Raw genomic sequence first — 13,256 nt, 5'->3', positions numbered from 1 at the left:
CAAACCTTTAATAAACAGACAGCAGCATCACAATAAAAAAAAAAAATGAGAATGCGGTTCTGGCAACTCCTCGTGACCCCAGCGGCGCCATGACGAGTAACGACAGACGGAAGCAGGAGCACAAACACTCAGCACGCACATGCGTAACTGTATTGGCCGTTGACGAATGGCAGCATTAACAGAGAAATGAGACCCAGCCTTTACACTCCAGCTGGAAGAATTATGAATAAATATATAGAAGTATAGCCCCCCCCCCTGCGTGTGTGCGGCTTGCAGGCTCTCCCCATGCCGGGTTCCTCTGGGTACTCCAGTTTCCTCCCACAGTCCAAAGACACAAAGTTAGGCTACCTGGCATCTCTGTGAGCTTTGTGGCTGTGAGTGTGTGTTCCCTGTGATGGATTGGTTTCCCATCCACGGTGTTTCCCTGTCTTGTGCCTAATACTGCTTAGAATAAGCCACAACCCTTCCCCCCCACCTCCCTGACCAGGATAATGGGCTGGTAGATAGATGGAATTCAGAAGTATATCCCTTTACATATAATACACTAATACACCATTTGTTTTGTGTGGTCAGTGCTTTGTAAATTTCCTCATTGTATTTCGGGGATTGTCCAAATGACAGACCTTCCTCTTCCTCTGCCAGTCTTCCTCTGCCCAGAGCTGTTGCTCTTGCATGTTTGATCTATGAAGCATTGGCTGTTCTTCTTTACCCACCGCAGTCTTTGGCTGGGTGAGGACCTGACAAGATTGGACCAGGATCCCTTTGCCTGGCTCTCCTCTCCTCTCCTCTGTGGCCTATATTTGCTCTTTCCTCAGTTTAACACCAGTTCAGCTGTCATATTTTACACCTGCCCTTCTGCAACATCATCCAGTCCTGATTGGAGGAGAGGCACGCGTCAGTGCAAACAACTAGCCAATCGCAGCCCTGACTGGTTTCCTGATAGCGTTAGCCATGCTTTTCATAGTGAGCCAGGACTCTCCCCTCCCCTCTGGAGGGATTAAACAGTCAGCTAGCTGCCCACCCCCTGACCTTAACGGCCTGGTTCACCATGATAAGGGCATACCTGTACTGGTGTGGGTTTATATGAAATAACTGATGTAGCTCTAGCTAATTACAGCTGAAAAAAAATCTGAGTTTTAATACTGGGTACAAATCAGTGACCTTTTGCTCACAAGGTGCCATTTTCGCTGAACTGCTATTAACCACCTTTCTGATTTTCCAGTACCTTCATCTTCACAGATAGTGTCCTTGCCCCACAGCCCCATCCTGCCCCCATTCTGCTCCCTTCGCTCCGCTTTGGTCTCCAGTGTGCTAGACGGACACCACTGGCACTGAAGCACTTGATCTGTTTCAAAGTGTAATTCAACCTTGCTGCCACACAAGGGCACTGTGACACTGTGAATGCTGAGCGGTGCGACACAACACTGGCACTGTGTGCTTCAAACCCAATACACTGAAAGTCAAACAAAAAACCTCTACAATGTCCCAGAGGTTTGAAAAGAAATTTAGCTTTAGTAAGAAAAATGGTACAATAAGCTAGCATCACAATCGATAACGATCAATTCCCGGACAAAAAAAACGATAAAAAATGGTAACAGTCAGTAATATTGTGCCCCCCCATGAGTAGAAGGGGTTGATTTTTGATGGGTATATACATGCCCTCATTCCTGTAGGAGCGTCCAAAGCCAACGGCAACCAAGGTTTTCTTCATGTGTCCTCAATGAACACACCAGGAAGCAATGGGAGTGGCCATATTGCCTCAACCAATCGCAAGCGGGCTGTCAGGTGTCCAATCAAACACAGCTGGTGTGCTCGGTGGGGGTATGGCAGCTGTTAATGGAAGCTTCAGATACGCATGGACGCATCTCTAATGCCTTATCAGCATGGTCCAGCCCTAGGGTTTCTACTGGGTCCCCATTGCGACAGTTGCTGTTGCGGTCGACACCCCCCTTCCCACAAAGGCTGCCAGGCGTGAGACTGTGTGGCGGGCAGGGGAGGGGCTTAAACTCGACCTCACCGTAACGGCAACGCATGTAGTTGGAGAACGCGCGCCGGTAGGTCTTGTTGAAGAGTGTGTAGACCAGAGGATTCACCCCCGAGGAGATGTACCCCACCCAGACGAAGACGTTGAGCAGCTCGGCCAGTAGGGGGCCATTGCACGAGGCGCGGCAGAGCACGTAGGTCACGTTGGTGATGAAGAACGGGCACCACATGACCAGGAAGAGGAAGAAGACCACGCCCAGGACCTTAGATGCCCGCCTCTCATTCTTAATGGCGTTCATCATGCCCCGCCTTCCATAGGAGCTGGCGTCCCGGCCAGCAGGGGAGCTCATCTGTGAGGCCGCCCCCGAGCTGGGGAGGATGGAGATACTGTCGGGGGGTGTGACACCGGGGGCGGGCTCCACCTTTAAGCAGATGAGGCTGGGCCGCCGCGTGGGCAGGGCCTGGGCAGGCGGGACCGGCTCCTCGTGCAGGAAGACGGAGGCCTGTCGCTGCAGCACCTGCACGGTCAGGCAGTAGGTCACCACCATGATGACCAGCGGGATGAAGAAGGCCACGAAGGAGCCCACCAGCATGAAGCGCTCCTCGTTCAGCGCGCAGCTGCCATTCACAAACACCTGGTCCTCATTGTGCAGGCCGATCACAGGGATGGGCATGGAGATCCCTAGCGGAGGGGGGTTTGACAGAAGTGGGCAACAATATGCAGGGGTAAGTGCCTATATTGGCTCCCATAATACCTCATTTCCATTAGTCTTTCCTGAATGGATAGCTATTGTCTAATCAAAGTCCTTCAGCTAATAACTACCACACTCTTCCTGCCCATCAATCAATCACAGATCAGTCTGATAACGAGCTTTTCAGCTACGTAAAAAATAAAGAAGGCAAAGGAAACAGCCAGGGAGTTACACAGAGCCACGTTAGCGACCCCGCCATGAGCGATTTGTGTCAGGTCTTTAGCTCCCCCTCCCGCTTTGAGGTTATCGCTCCAGGCAGTGCTGTCAGGACCTATCTACATGCTATGCCGGGCCTTTCTCTTGCATGCTCCTATGTGGGGGGGGAGGGTGGTACTGGGTGGGTCGGGTAACGAGACCCCTTGCTTTGCGTGTCCCACGGCTGCCGCACCTTCATGTCTCATAGCTATACACATAAGCCTATGGCCTTCAATCCGCTGTTCATTGCATGATAAAAACAACTTTTGAGTCTGTAGCTGTACCTGGCCATTGAAATGACGCCTATGGAAAGAACCAGACAGCGCTAACACCAAGCATGGACCGCAGGGCGGACACTGAGGGGCACGCTCACCTACGGAGATGGTCCACACCGCCGCGATCTTCAGCTTGGCCGTGGTGCGGGAATTGAAGCGGCTGTGCTGGATTGGGTGCCGGATGGCCACGTAGCGGTCCAGCGAGATGGCGCACAGGTGCATGATGGAGGCCGTAGAGAAGAGAACATCCAGGTAGATCCATATGGGGCACAGGGCACTCGGCAGGGGCCAAACGTAGTCTGGGAGGGGGAGAGAGTCACAGGAGAGTCAAAGCGATGATTCAGAGGAGAGTGCGGTGCAGTGTTAAAAAGTAACTCTCACTGACACAAGGTGGCGCCACACAGCTCGATGGGATTGGAAATGCTAGTCTTGCCAGCTCAGTGCAGGAGCTCTCTGCAAATGCAGGGGTTTGCCTGCCCAGTGTTCTCTGCGATTCATGTCTTAGTGAATGTGATTTTAGTGACTCCTCAAATGAAATCAACAGAATCCAGCAGAATAGGTATGGGGCCACGACTGGATTAAGAAAGGATTACGCTCAGACTTTTGTGGCAGAGAAATTCCTCACTGCACAGATTCCTCCTTGACAATTTTTGTAGATGATTTATGGCCTTAGATACGGACTGTACATCATTTCAAGAATTTGTGCTATAAACGTTGGGGCTGAGATTAAGGGATGCTAAGATGGACATAAATCCGTTAGCAAGGGCCAGAAGTGGCTAGCAGATAGCAGTGGGGCAAATTCAATCAGCTGTCTCTGAGGACACAGCCAGGGTGGAAACATCCTGCTTTATTTTCTCAAGTAGCTTTGAGAACTTGAACAAATTCAAACCTACAGTGTCCAAGGCCCATACCCTTACCAAGCCGAGGGACACCTGTAAATCTCGCACGAACAAAGCCTGCAGAGACTGTGACTCCCACATAAACAGAGCTTGCAGGGACTGTGACTCACATGTAAACAAAGCCTGCAGAGTCTGGGACACCCACACAAACAAGCCTGCAGACTGTGACTCCAAAATAAACAAAGCCTGCAGAGACTGTGACTCACACACAAACAAAGCCTGCAGAGACTGTGACTCCCACACAAAGCCTGCAGAGTCTGGGACACCCACACAAACAAGCCTGCAGACTGTGACTCCCAAATAAACAAAGCCTGCAGAGACTGTGATTCCCACACAAACAAAGCTGCAGAGACTGAGACTCCCACAGACACAAAAGCTGCAGACTCTGTTCACCCACAGCCAGCTCTGTGTGGTTCTTCCCATAAAAGCAAAGGTAAACCTCTAGCTTTGATTGCTAACCCACTTTAATAAACCTCCGGTATGTGTGTTTTATAGCTCAGCTGTATGAGGATCACAGATCACAGACCATGCCCAGAGATGGCTGTATGCCGCTGCTGAGTGCACACATTCAGCCAACCTTGCCCCTTCTGTGCCCCCCATCCTCTCCACACACATTACCCACCACCTGGATAATGCACATTTGATCTGTCCACCTTCCTTAGCGAAAAAGGACTTTTAATGTTTTTGATGTTTTATTCAGAAAAATGCCGCAGAACTGGGGTGAACTGGGGGCGGGAGGGGTCCTCAAATACGAAAGGCCAAAGAGCCCAGACCATCTTGACATAAAGGGCTCAGGCTGGTGATCTATCGTTGAAAGTGGTAGATCCATTCACACACACTCTCAGACTGGGGTGGGAGGGTGGGCTCTTTCTGGGAGCTGCCGCCGATTTGAGTCATGCACTGCCTCCTTTACCCATGGAACGTGACAAGACTGAGGAACGTGATGCTGAAACAACAATGCAAGGGGAGTGAGAGAGACACGGATGGGGGGGGAGAGGAACAGAGAGAGAGAGACACAGATGGGGGAGAGGAACACAGACAGAGAGACACAGACGGGAGGAGAGGAACACAGACAGAGAGACACAGATGGGGGAGAGGAACACAGACAGAGAGACACAGACGGAAGGAGAGGAACACAGACAGAGAGACACAGATGGGGGAGAGGAACACAGACAGAGAGACACAGACGGAAGGAGAGGAACACAGACAGAGAGACACAGATGGGGGAGAGGAACATAGACAGAGAGACACAGATGGAAGGAGAGGAATACAGACAGAGAGACACAGATGGGAGGAGAGGAACACAGACAGAGAGACACAGATGGGAGGAGAGGAACACAGACAGAGAGACAGATGGGGGAAGGAGGAACACAGACAGAGAGAGACAGATGGGGGGAGAGGAACACAGAGAGAAAGATAGATTGTGGAAGCTACAGAGAGGGAGATACAGACGGAAGGAGAGGAACACAGACAGAGAGACACAGATGGGGGAGAGGAACACAGACAGAGAGACACAGACGGAAGGAGAGGAACACAGACAGAGAGACACAGATGGGGGAGAGGAACACAGACAGAGAGACACAGACGGAAGGAGAGGAATACAGACAGAGAGACACAGATGGGAGGAGAGGAACACAGACAGAGAGACACAGATGGGAGGAGAGGAACACAGACAGAGAGACAGATGGGGGAAGGAAGAACACAGACAGAGAGAGACAGATGGGGGGAGAGGAACACAGAGAGAAAGATAGATTGTGGAAGCTACAGAGAGGGAGATACAGACAGAAAGACAAAGAAAGGGAGAGAAAGAAGCGGAGACAGAAAGAAGTCGTCCAGTGACCAGAGAGCCTCAGATAGGTATGAGGTAGCAGAGAGCAGAAGAAGGCTAAACACAGCGGGTGGTAAGTTAGGGTGTGTGTATCTTCCCTCTTCCACTTTGTGTATGTATGCAATTACAATGTTATATTATTACACTGAAGAGACTAGATTTCCCCACAATGTGATAAAAACCTGTAACGTTTTACATTTTTTCGGTACGTACAAGAATAACCTCAGTTTTACTAAAATTTGTAAATGCAATCAAAAAACAAAAAGTGGCAAAAGTCTTGAAATTTTGTTGGATTACTTATGATTAAGGTTAGGGCTGGGTAGGGGTTGAGGTTGTCACAGGTGGTGTTAGGGTAATATGCATAGATGTGAATGGAGAGTCCCCATAAAGATATGAATACGTGGACTGAGCGCATGTGTGTGTCTATGTGTGTGTGTGAGTACAAGCAAATGCCCGCTTTGCCTCTGCACCTGGTCTGCCTAATCGACTCCCAGAAGCTGCATTCCAGTTACTAATTGGGTGTTTAAAGTTTGTACTTTCACTTCAATATCAGGATAATCAATGCCCCTCTAAAACATTTAACATTCATTAAGGGAATTGGTGTGGGAGAATGTTTTATGAAGAAATCAGTGCTGGTTCCTCCTGCCACATGCGATAGTGCACATTAAGGCATCGTGCAAGGATTTCATACAGCTCTAAAATCAAACTCTGCTCCCCAGAGTAATGTGATTTATTGGCAAGGTGCCATTTCTGTTTTGGTTCTGGAGGAAAAAGGTTCAGACTCATTTTTGTGTTGGTCTGACTCTCTGAGACACAGAAACGTCATCTACAATCTAAGCGACACTGCAACATGTGGAAGAAGAAGGGAGACAAACGAGACCTGTCATGACTGCATCTTACTTAATTCCCACACAAACATGCACTCCGCCGGGAGATATTACCACATTACAGCGAAAGGAAAGATGTAATTGGCCCATTTTGACAACAAGCCACACAATTTTGGCCCTGATGGAGTACTTTTAATTCATGAAAAGATGTGAATTCATGCCAGGACGAGTCTTTAGCAACTGGAAAGAAGAACCGATTAGGACACCCCCTGCCTGGAATAAACAGTAAAAATGGCAGGTAAACCACACATATACATGGATAATAGGGAGAGGATGGGGGGTGCAGGGTTAGGGTTGGGGGGTTAGGGTACCCACCGTACAGGATGTTAATGAGGGACACAGGCATGACCAGGATGCCAACCAGCATGTCCGCCACAGCCAGCGAACGTAGGAAGAAGTTGGTGGCGTTCTGTAGCCTCTTCTCCAGGGACACCGCCAGAATCACCAGGATGTTACCGCCGACCGTGAGAAAGATGACGACCAGGAATAGCAGGGCTGGCCAGTTCTTCTCGCGTTCAGCTACCGGAACGGCGGCACGGGCTGCTGAGAGATTGGTGGCCGGCTCTGCCCCCAGCAGAAGGCTGTGGTTCAGGTTGACGGAGGCATTTAGCGGCCAAGCTGGCCACCCCCAGAGCAGGGCCGCCTCGACAGGGGCTGTGGTGGAAGTGAAGCCCGCTGGCCGCGAGCCACTCGAGGCTCCCATAATGCGCGAAGTCCGTCGCTGTTATTGCTTCGGCCTCCACCAGGGGGCGATAGAGAGACGGATCAGCACGCACAGACACATTCAGAAAAATCGGACTGAATGCTACTGGAGGAGCAGGATCAGACTTGCCAAAGTTGTCAATTTGTCAGTTGCTCCCCACAGAGGACAACATCAGAGAAAATCCAACGACATCAGGTGACACCATTGTCTGTCTAGTGCCTGTTTTTGTTTCCTCGTCGTCAGGATCAAAGACGCCTTTGCTTTTTGATTACCGAGGTGGAGATAAGCAGGGCCTGGAAGATGAAAGGTAGCAGACATACTTTGGTTGCCGATCAGTCAATCTGCATGCATGCAAACACATTGTTTTATCTGCTTGTTAAGTGTGTTGTAAAACAAAACAATCAGCCAATATTGCCAAATCCATGTTCTGTAATCAGTTGGTCCCATTCAGGGGTGCAGGGGGTCCGGACCCTATAGGCACAAGGCAGGGAACAACCCAGGATGGGGCACCAACCCATCAGTAACTTGGCAACTCCAATTAACCTTAACATGTTTTCGCACTGTGGGGGGGAACTGGAGTACCTGAAAGAAACCCCACAATGACACGGGGAAAACATGCAAACTCCACACACATTGAGCCGTGGTGGAGACTCGAACCCGAGTCATAGAGATGTGAGGCAACAATGCAAACCACTATACTGCTGTGCTGCCTCAACACTGCCAAATGTCTGCCAAAACTTGATTTCCTATCTCAAGATAAAGAGGTGGTTTTTAATATTCTGATTCAATGGCGTCTACAGCCTCATCAGAATGTACCCCCCCCCCAAATGATAATGGAACAATCTCTTCCATAGTTCAGAACCCAGAAATTCTGTGAAGGCTCCTTTTGGAGGGGGGGGGGCAGTCCATTTCTCCAGCCACAGAAGGATCTACCCATGGTGTATCCTTTTCCCACTGTCACCCGCCTCTCATTTGGGAGGCCCCCTTACATCTTGGTGGGGGGGCTGCACAGGCAACCTCCCGTCCTGCAGTGCTGCTCCGGAGCCCATCGCCACTGGCAGACGCTCTGTCCTCCTGCGGGCGCCATGACACACGGACGCTGCCTCTGGGTTCATCCACCCTGTGGCAGGAAGAGGCAGGTGGGTGTGAGGAAGCCGGGGGGGGGGGGGGGTATTGCATGCTAAGTGGGGGGGGGGAGAGAGAGGGGACTTACAGGCCCCGGGGTGGGACATTTTTTATCCTTAAACATTCCCTTCGACTTTAAATATTTTAGCAAATCTCCATCTGTGTAGCCTGAATACTGAGTACATCTGGAAGATTTCCAAATGGGTTCATTTCAAAGCATCCCATTAAAAACCCAAGGATTCAGGTTTTCATTGTCCTGCATGGCTTTGCTGTTGGGGGGGGGGTTCAGAACTTCTGCCCCCTACCGGTGAGGATGCCTCGAGGGGCTCTGCAGCTGTGATTCTCCCTCTGAGGGTAAAGTGGATGGATGTGAACAGGTCAGACTCAGCTTCCCCGGCTCTGTGTGCGATGTGCTCTCCCGGGAATGACACGGGAACGCCTCGGACGGGAAGCCCCCTAGGCATCAGAACATTTACAAAAGCCCAAATCTCTAAAGATAAAAACTCAAACTGCATTGAAAAGAAAGTTTGTTAAGACTCATAAATAATTCTCTGGGGTAGCAGGTGTAGACTTTGCCAGGCATGCCACCCCTAGCCTCTCCCAGCCTGCCTTCCCCACTGGTATCACTGGGTGAGATCTGAACTAAGAACAGGGGCTCCCCACCTCAGCCAGTACTGACTGAACTATTAACCCCCCTATTTCTTTTTCAGACTGGGAGACAATCACAGAGTAGCAAAGGAGATGCTTACATGGGACCGGTTTGGAAAACTGGCGTGTGGCTCTGTGGTTTCAGACACGAGGACATCCTGATTTTGCCGAGTTCACCATGTCCCTGGATCACCAAGAGAGGGGCTTGTGTTTCACTAGTTTAACCAATCACAGTCTTCATTGTTTTTTTTTTTCTTCTCATTTTCAAACTCGAGGCTTCCGGCTATTGAGCTGGAGATGGTGTTTGGCACAACGGACTAAACCTCTACGCCTGTGATCGGAAGGTCGCTGGTTCAGCCCTCATCATTATTGCTGTTATTATGATCATCCTCATGAAAAAATGAAGATGTGCCCTTACATCGTTCCGTACAACCTTTGCGGATAAGCGTGTCCCTCTGTTCTGTAAAAGACATACACAATAAAATGGGTACCTTACAAATCTGTGCACCTTGACGTTTTAATTAATGTGGTGATGTCGTACAATGAAGACTTTAATTGATTAAATAAGTGAAACGCAAGCCTCTCCCTTGTCGACCCAGGGACATATCAAACTTAGCAAAATCAGGACGTGCTCAGACATCCAACTTGCGATCAGAAGGTCGCTGGTTCAAATCCTACGGTCGGCAAAGTAATTTCCCTTGAGTGGGGCCTTTAACCCCCAGTTGCTTCTGGGACTGACAGGCCCTGCTTTCTCAAATCTGTATCACCTTGCATTACAGCATCTACTAAAGGAGTAAAACTTCTGGTGAATTCTGGTCCATGCTACAGAAGATATGTCCTCTCTGAAGGGCGAATGCAAGTGAGATATGTCATTGATAGAGTCAGAGCAATGGTGACCCTGTTCAATGGTCCCATGTTGTGCTTTTCTTACTTTCCCTGAGTAGTAACACAGCAGCTCAGTGATCTGTCTGGTCGGGGACTCTGAGGCCCCGGAGAAGCTAACAATGCCGACGAAGGGCGACCTGTAATGAACGACCACAAATCCATATTTCACAGGTTCTAATTAGCTTGCTGGCAATCCTGGACTGAGCGGTGAGCCCGTGCCAACGTGAATCACATTGGGTTTGGATTTTAATTAGCACAATAGAGGAACCATCAAAGGAGCTGCAGTCCTTTGAAGAAATAAAACGTCTGGAGCTAAAAAAAAAAAAAAAATGTTTATCTGGGAAACTCTGTGGGATATTAAGGAGTTTTGAGGCGAGTGAGAAGTATTCCGAAATGCCGTAAAAGAGCGTTCACCAATTAGGCTGGAAGAAAGGGCTCTGAGTGATCCGGGACGGCCTGTGAGCTTGGCATGAATTGTGCATGAGGGGAGTTCTGCCCCGTCTGACCCCGTGGCTCTGCAGTCCGGTTGGTACCGTCTCAGGTCATCAGCCTGTGCTACTACCCCCCCCAACCCTGGCCACCTCCCACCGCCAGAGTCGAGGGTGCAGAAGGGTCCCAGCCGCAGGAGTGGTCTCATCCACACACACAGCCCCCCCCCCCTTCGTTTCTCTTTCTCTTTAAGCACTTTTCTCCTTTGCTCTGCTGCCTGCATGTAAAATGAAGGGGGCTGCCTCTATGCAATGTGTCCCTGTTTTCATTTTCTGTGAAGCCTGATTGCCGACGGCCTGTACCGTCATCACCGTCAAAAGTAAAAACTTCTCAAAGAGTACAGTCCTCAAACGCCGGTATTCCATCTGGTTCTGAGCAGACGGCACTTCGGTCCTGATAAGATGAAGTCACACTTTCCGAGGCTTGTTGAAAGATCGAGTCACGCTTCACCGGAAATCACGAATCCGGCAGCTCATCAACCCACGTGTCTGAGGGACTCTCAAGCGAAAGCGTTTGGGCTCATTTTATTCCTGCTGCTGAGGAAGCCATATGCCAAAGATGGTGATGTGTGATTAACAGGAGGATGAGGGGGGGGGGGTGCTGCTGTTCCCTACGCGGCCTTCCCTCCCCCTGATCACTGAGACGGACACACCACGGCCGAGGTGGGTCTCTGGGGAAGGGAGGGATGTGCAGAGCCGGACAGAGAGGGAGAGAGAGGAGGAGAGGCAGAGAAAAGAGAGAGGAAGCAAGAAGGAGAGGGAGAGAGTGGACCTCAAGAGAATGAGAGAGAAAAACAGGCAGGAGAGCAGAGTAAGAGAGAGGAATGTCAAAACACGAGAGAGAGCTGCTGCGATGTTGAGGCATAAGTCTGTCCAAGCAGCAGAAGCTCATTTTCTCTTCTAATAGAACCAAAACACTCAGCAGCCCATTTGGTGGATAAATACTTTCGAGCAAAACCACCAATGAGACAATTTGTGAAAAAAAACAGCTGGTTTTACAAACCCATGAAGCATAAAACAGCAAAGCTGCACAAGCCGCTCAGACAGTACAGATCGATACGGAAGCACAGACGCCCCCCCCGCCCCCCCCCCGCGGTCCCGCACGCGCCTGTGAAAGCATCCGGCGAATGCCGAGGCGCAGCTGCATCTCGTGCTAATCTCCCGAGCCGGGTGATCATGATGATGGTGCACGTGTTGCCCTTTGGTCCTCAAGCCAGTGATCCATGGTCAGACTGATTGAATCTCCTGTCGCTCTCCACCCCGTACGTGGTCTGGCCCGACTGTGGGCCACAGCTGTTATACGGAGACCCTGAGCTCCCTGGGGCACCGTGAGAGGGTGAGCTGGCCTCGGCCCAGGGTCTTTGGAAGGGCGGTTTAGCGGAGCCCCACCAGAGGGCCCTTGAAAGAGTGGCAGCGACCTTGGCACCTCCCACTCAAGCCGACAGCTGACAGCTGCTGCCCTCTCCAAACGCGCAGGGGTTGGCCAGACCAGGCACATCTTGATTGGCCAACATGCCGATTATTAATGAGGTCGCTGCAGCGGCACCACGGACAGTACTAACGCATCACAAAGGATTTTTGTGTTACTCCAGAGGGTAGGATGTTGAACGGGACTTCTGGGACAAATCAAAGACAGCTGTCACTTATCGCAATTATTCTTAACATCAACTCTTTTCCCAAAACCCGCCGAAATTCTGGAGCACGACGCCCGGTCCTGGTCCACCCCCAAGACCCGACCCACACCTTCCATGACCTTCCCCATTTCCTCATTTTTCTGACCATAACACCCAAGCAGCTTTCCTTCTTTCACCACAATGACTTTGTTCACTGGCCCCATAGAAGCACAGAGCTTTTATCATAAGTTATAATGACAAATGTCAGCTGATTGAACCAAATACAACAAACTGAACAAAAATACCAGCAAATACAGGGATTATAGGGTTCCAGACATCAAATGTACTCACCGCCCTGTGATAAATTAAAGCTAATAAAACTTGGTTAAGTGCGGTTCACAGGTGTTTCTTGTAATAGCCCCATGCTTACTGCACTCTAGAGCATCCTGGAGGGAATCTATTAACCATTAACACTGGGCACCCAGCAGCCCTTAATCTGTGACATCACGTTTACTTCTCCACAGTCTTCAGAATAAAACGATACCGAATATCAGCCTTGTTCAGGAACTCCTATATGACGAGAAGATATCCGTTTTGGGAATGTGTGGAAAATAACAGACATCGATGAGTCAGGTTAACTAGGCGTCTCCCTGCCAGACCTTTTCCTGTAAATAATTTGTTCTGGGGTTGTTCGTTAAGCAAATCTATGAAGGAAAGGCTTAAATAGCCAGAAAAAAATAGCTCATTACAGAGAGTAACGAATATACAGACACAAACTGTATAGATCATAGATCTCTCATTTAGTATTTGGAAATTCAAGGAATATCTGGTGAGCTGGTGAAATCATAGAGCTGGTAAGTTTAACAGATTAACTATTTCCTAGGGATCTGTGCTGGCAATCAGAGGGTTGCCAGTTTGAATCCCATGAATGGGTTGTTGTGTGGTGGGTGCAGCAACATGCTGTTTCAGCGCATG

At 49.9% G+C, this 13,256-nt stretch overlaps 1 protein-coding gene across 9 annotated transcripts in view; it reads right to left on the bottom strand.

Annotated features, from left to right (window-relative positions):
• Positions 1–226: 226 nt before the first annotated feature.
• The window catches only part of htr2cl1 (5-hydroxytryptamine (serotonin) receptor 2C, G protein-coupled-like 1), a 116,893-nt gene continuing 103,863 nt past the window's right edge, over positions 227–13,256 (bottom strand). For 8 of the 9 annotated variants that reach the window (XM_023797638.2, XM_023797636.2, XM_023797642.2 and 5 more), the window contains 4 exons: positions 8,512–8,642; positions 7,135–7,815; positions 3,304–3,504; positions 227–2,665 (listed from right to left, as the gene is read on the bottom strand). In XM_023797638.2, coding sequence (XP_023653406.2) covers positions 1,794–2,665; positions 3,304–3,504; positions 7,135–7,522 — 1,461 coding nt within the window. In that variant the 5' untranslated portion in view covers positions 7,523–7,815; positions 8,512–8,642 and the 3' untranslated portion in view covers positions 227–1,793. Of the gene's footprint in view, positions 2,666–3,303; positions 3,505–7,134; positions 7,816–8,511; positions 8,643–8,952; positions 9,104–13,256 lie in introns of all 9 variants that reach the window. The other variant, XM_023797637.2, reaches the window with a different exon arrangement.

The sequence above is a fragment of the Paramormyrops kingsleyae genome, chromosome 10 (genome assembly GCF_048594095.1).
Source record: "Paramormyrops kingsleyae isolate MSU_618 chromosome 10, PKINGS_0.4, whole genome shotgun sequence".
In the NCBI taxonomy this organism is placed as follows: domain Eukaryota; kingdom Metazoa; phylum Chordata; class Actinopteri; order Osteoglossiformes; family Mormyridae; genus Paramormyrops; species Paramormyrops kingsleyae.
Note: the sequence above shows the minus strand (reverse complement) of the source record. Positions and strands in the feature narration are given on the sequence as shown.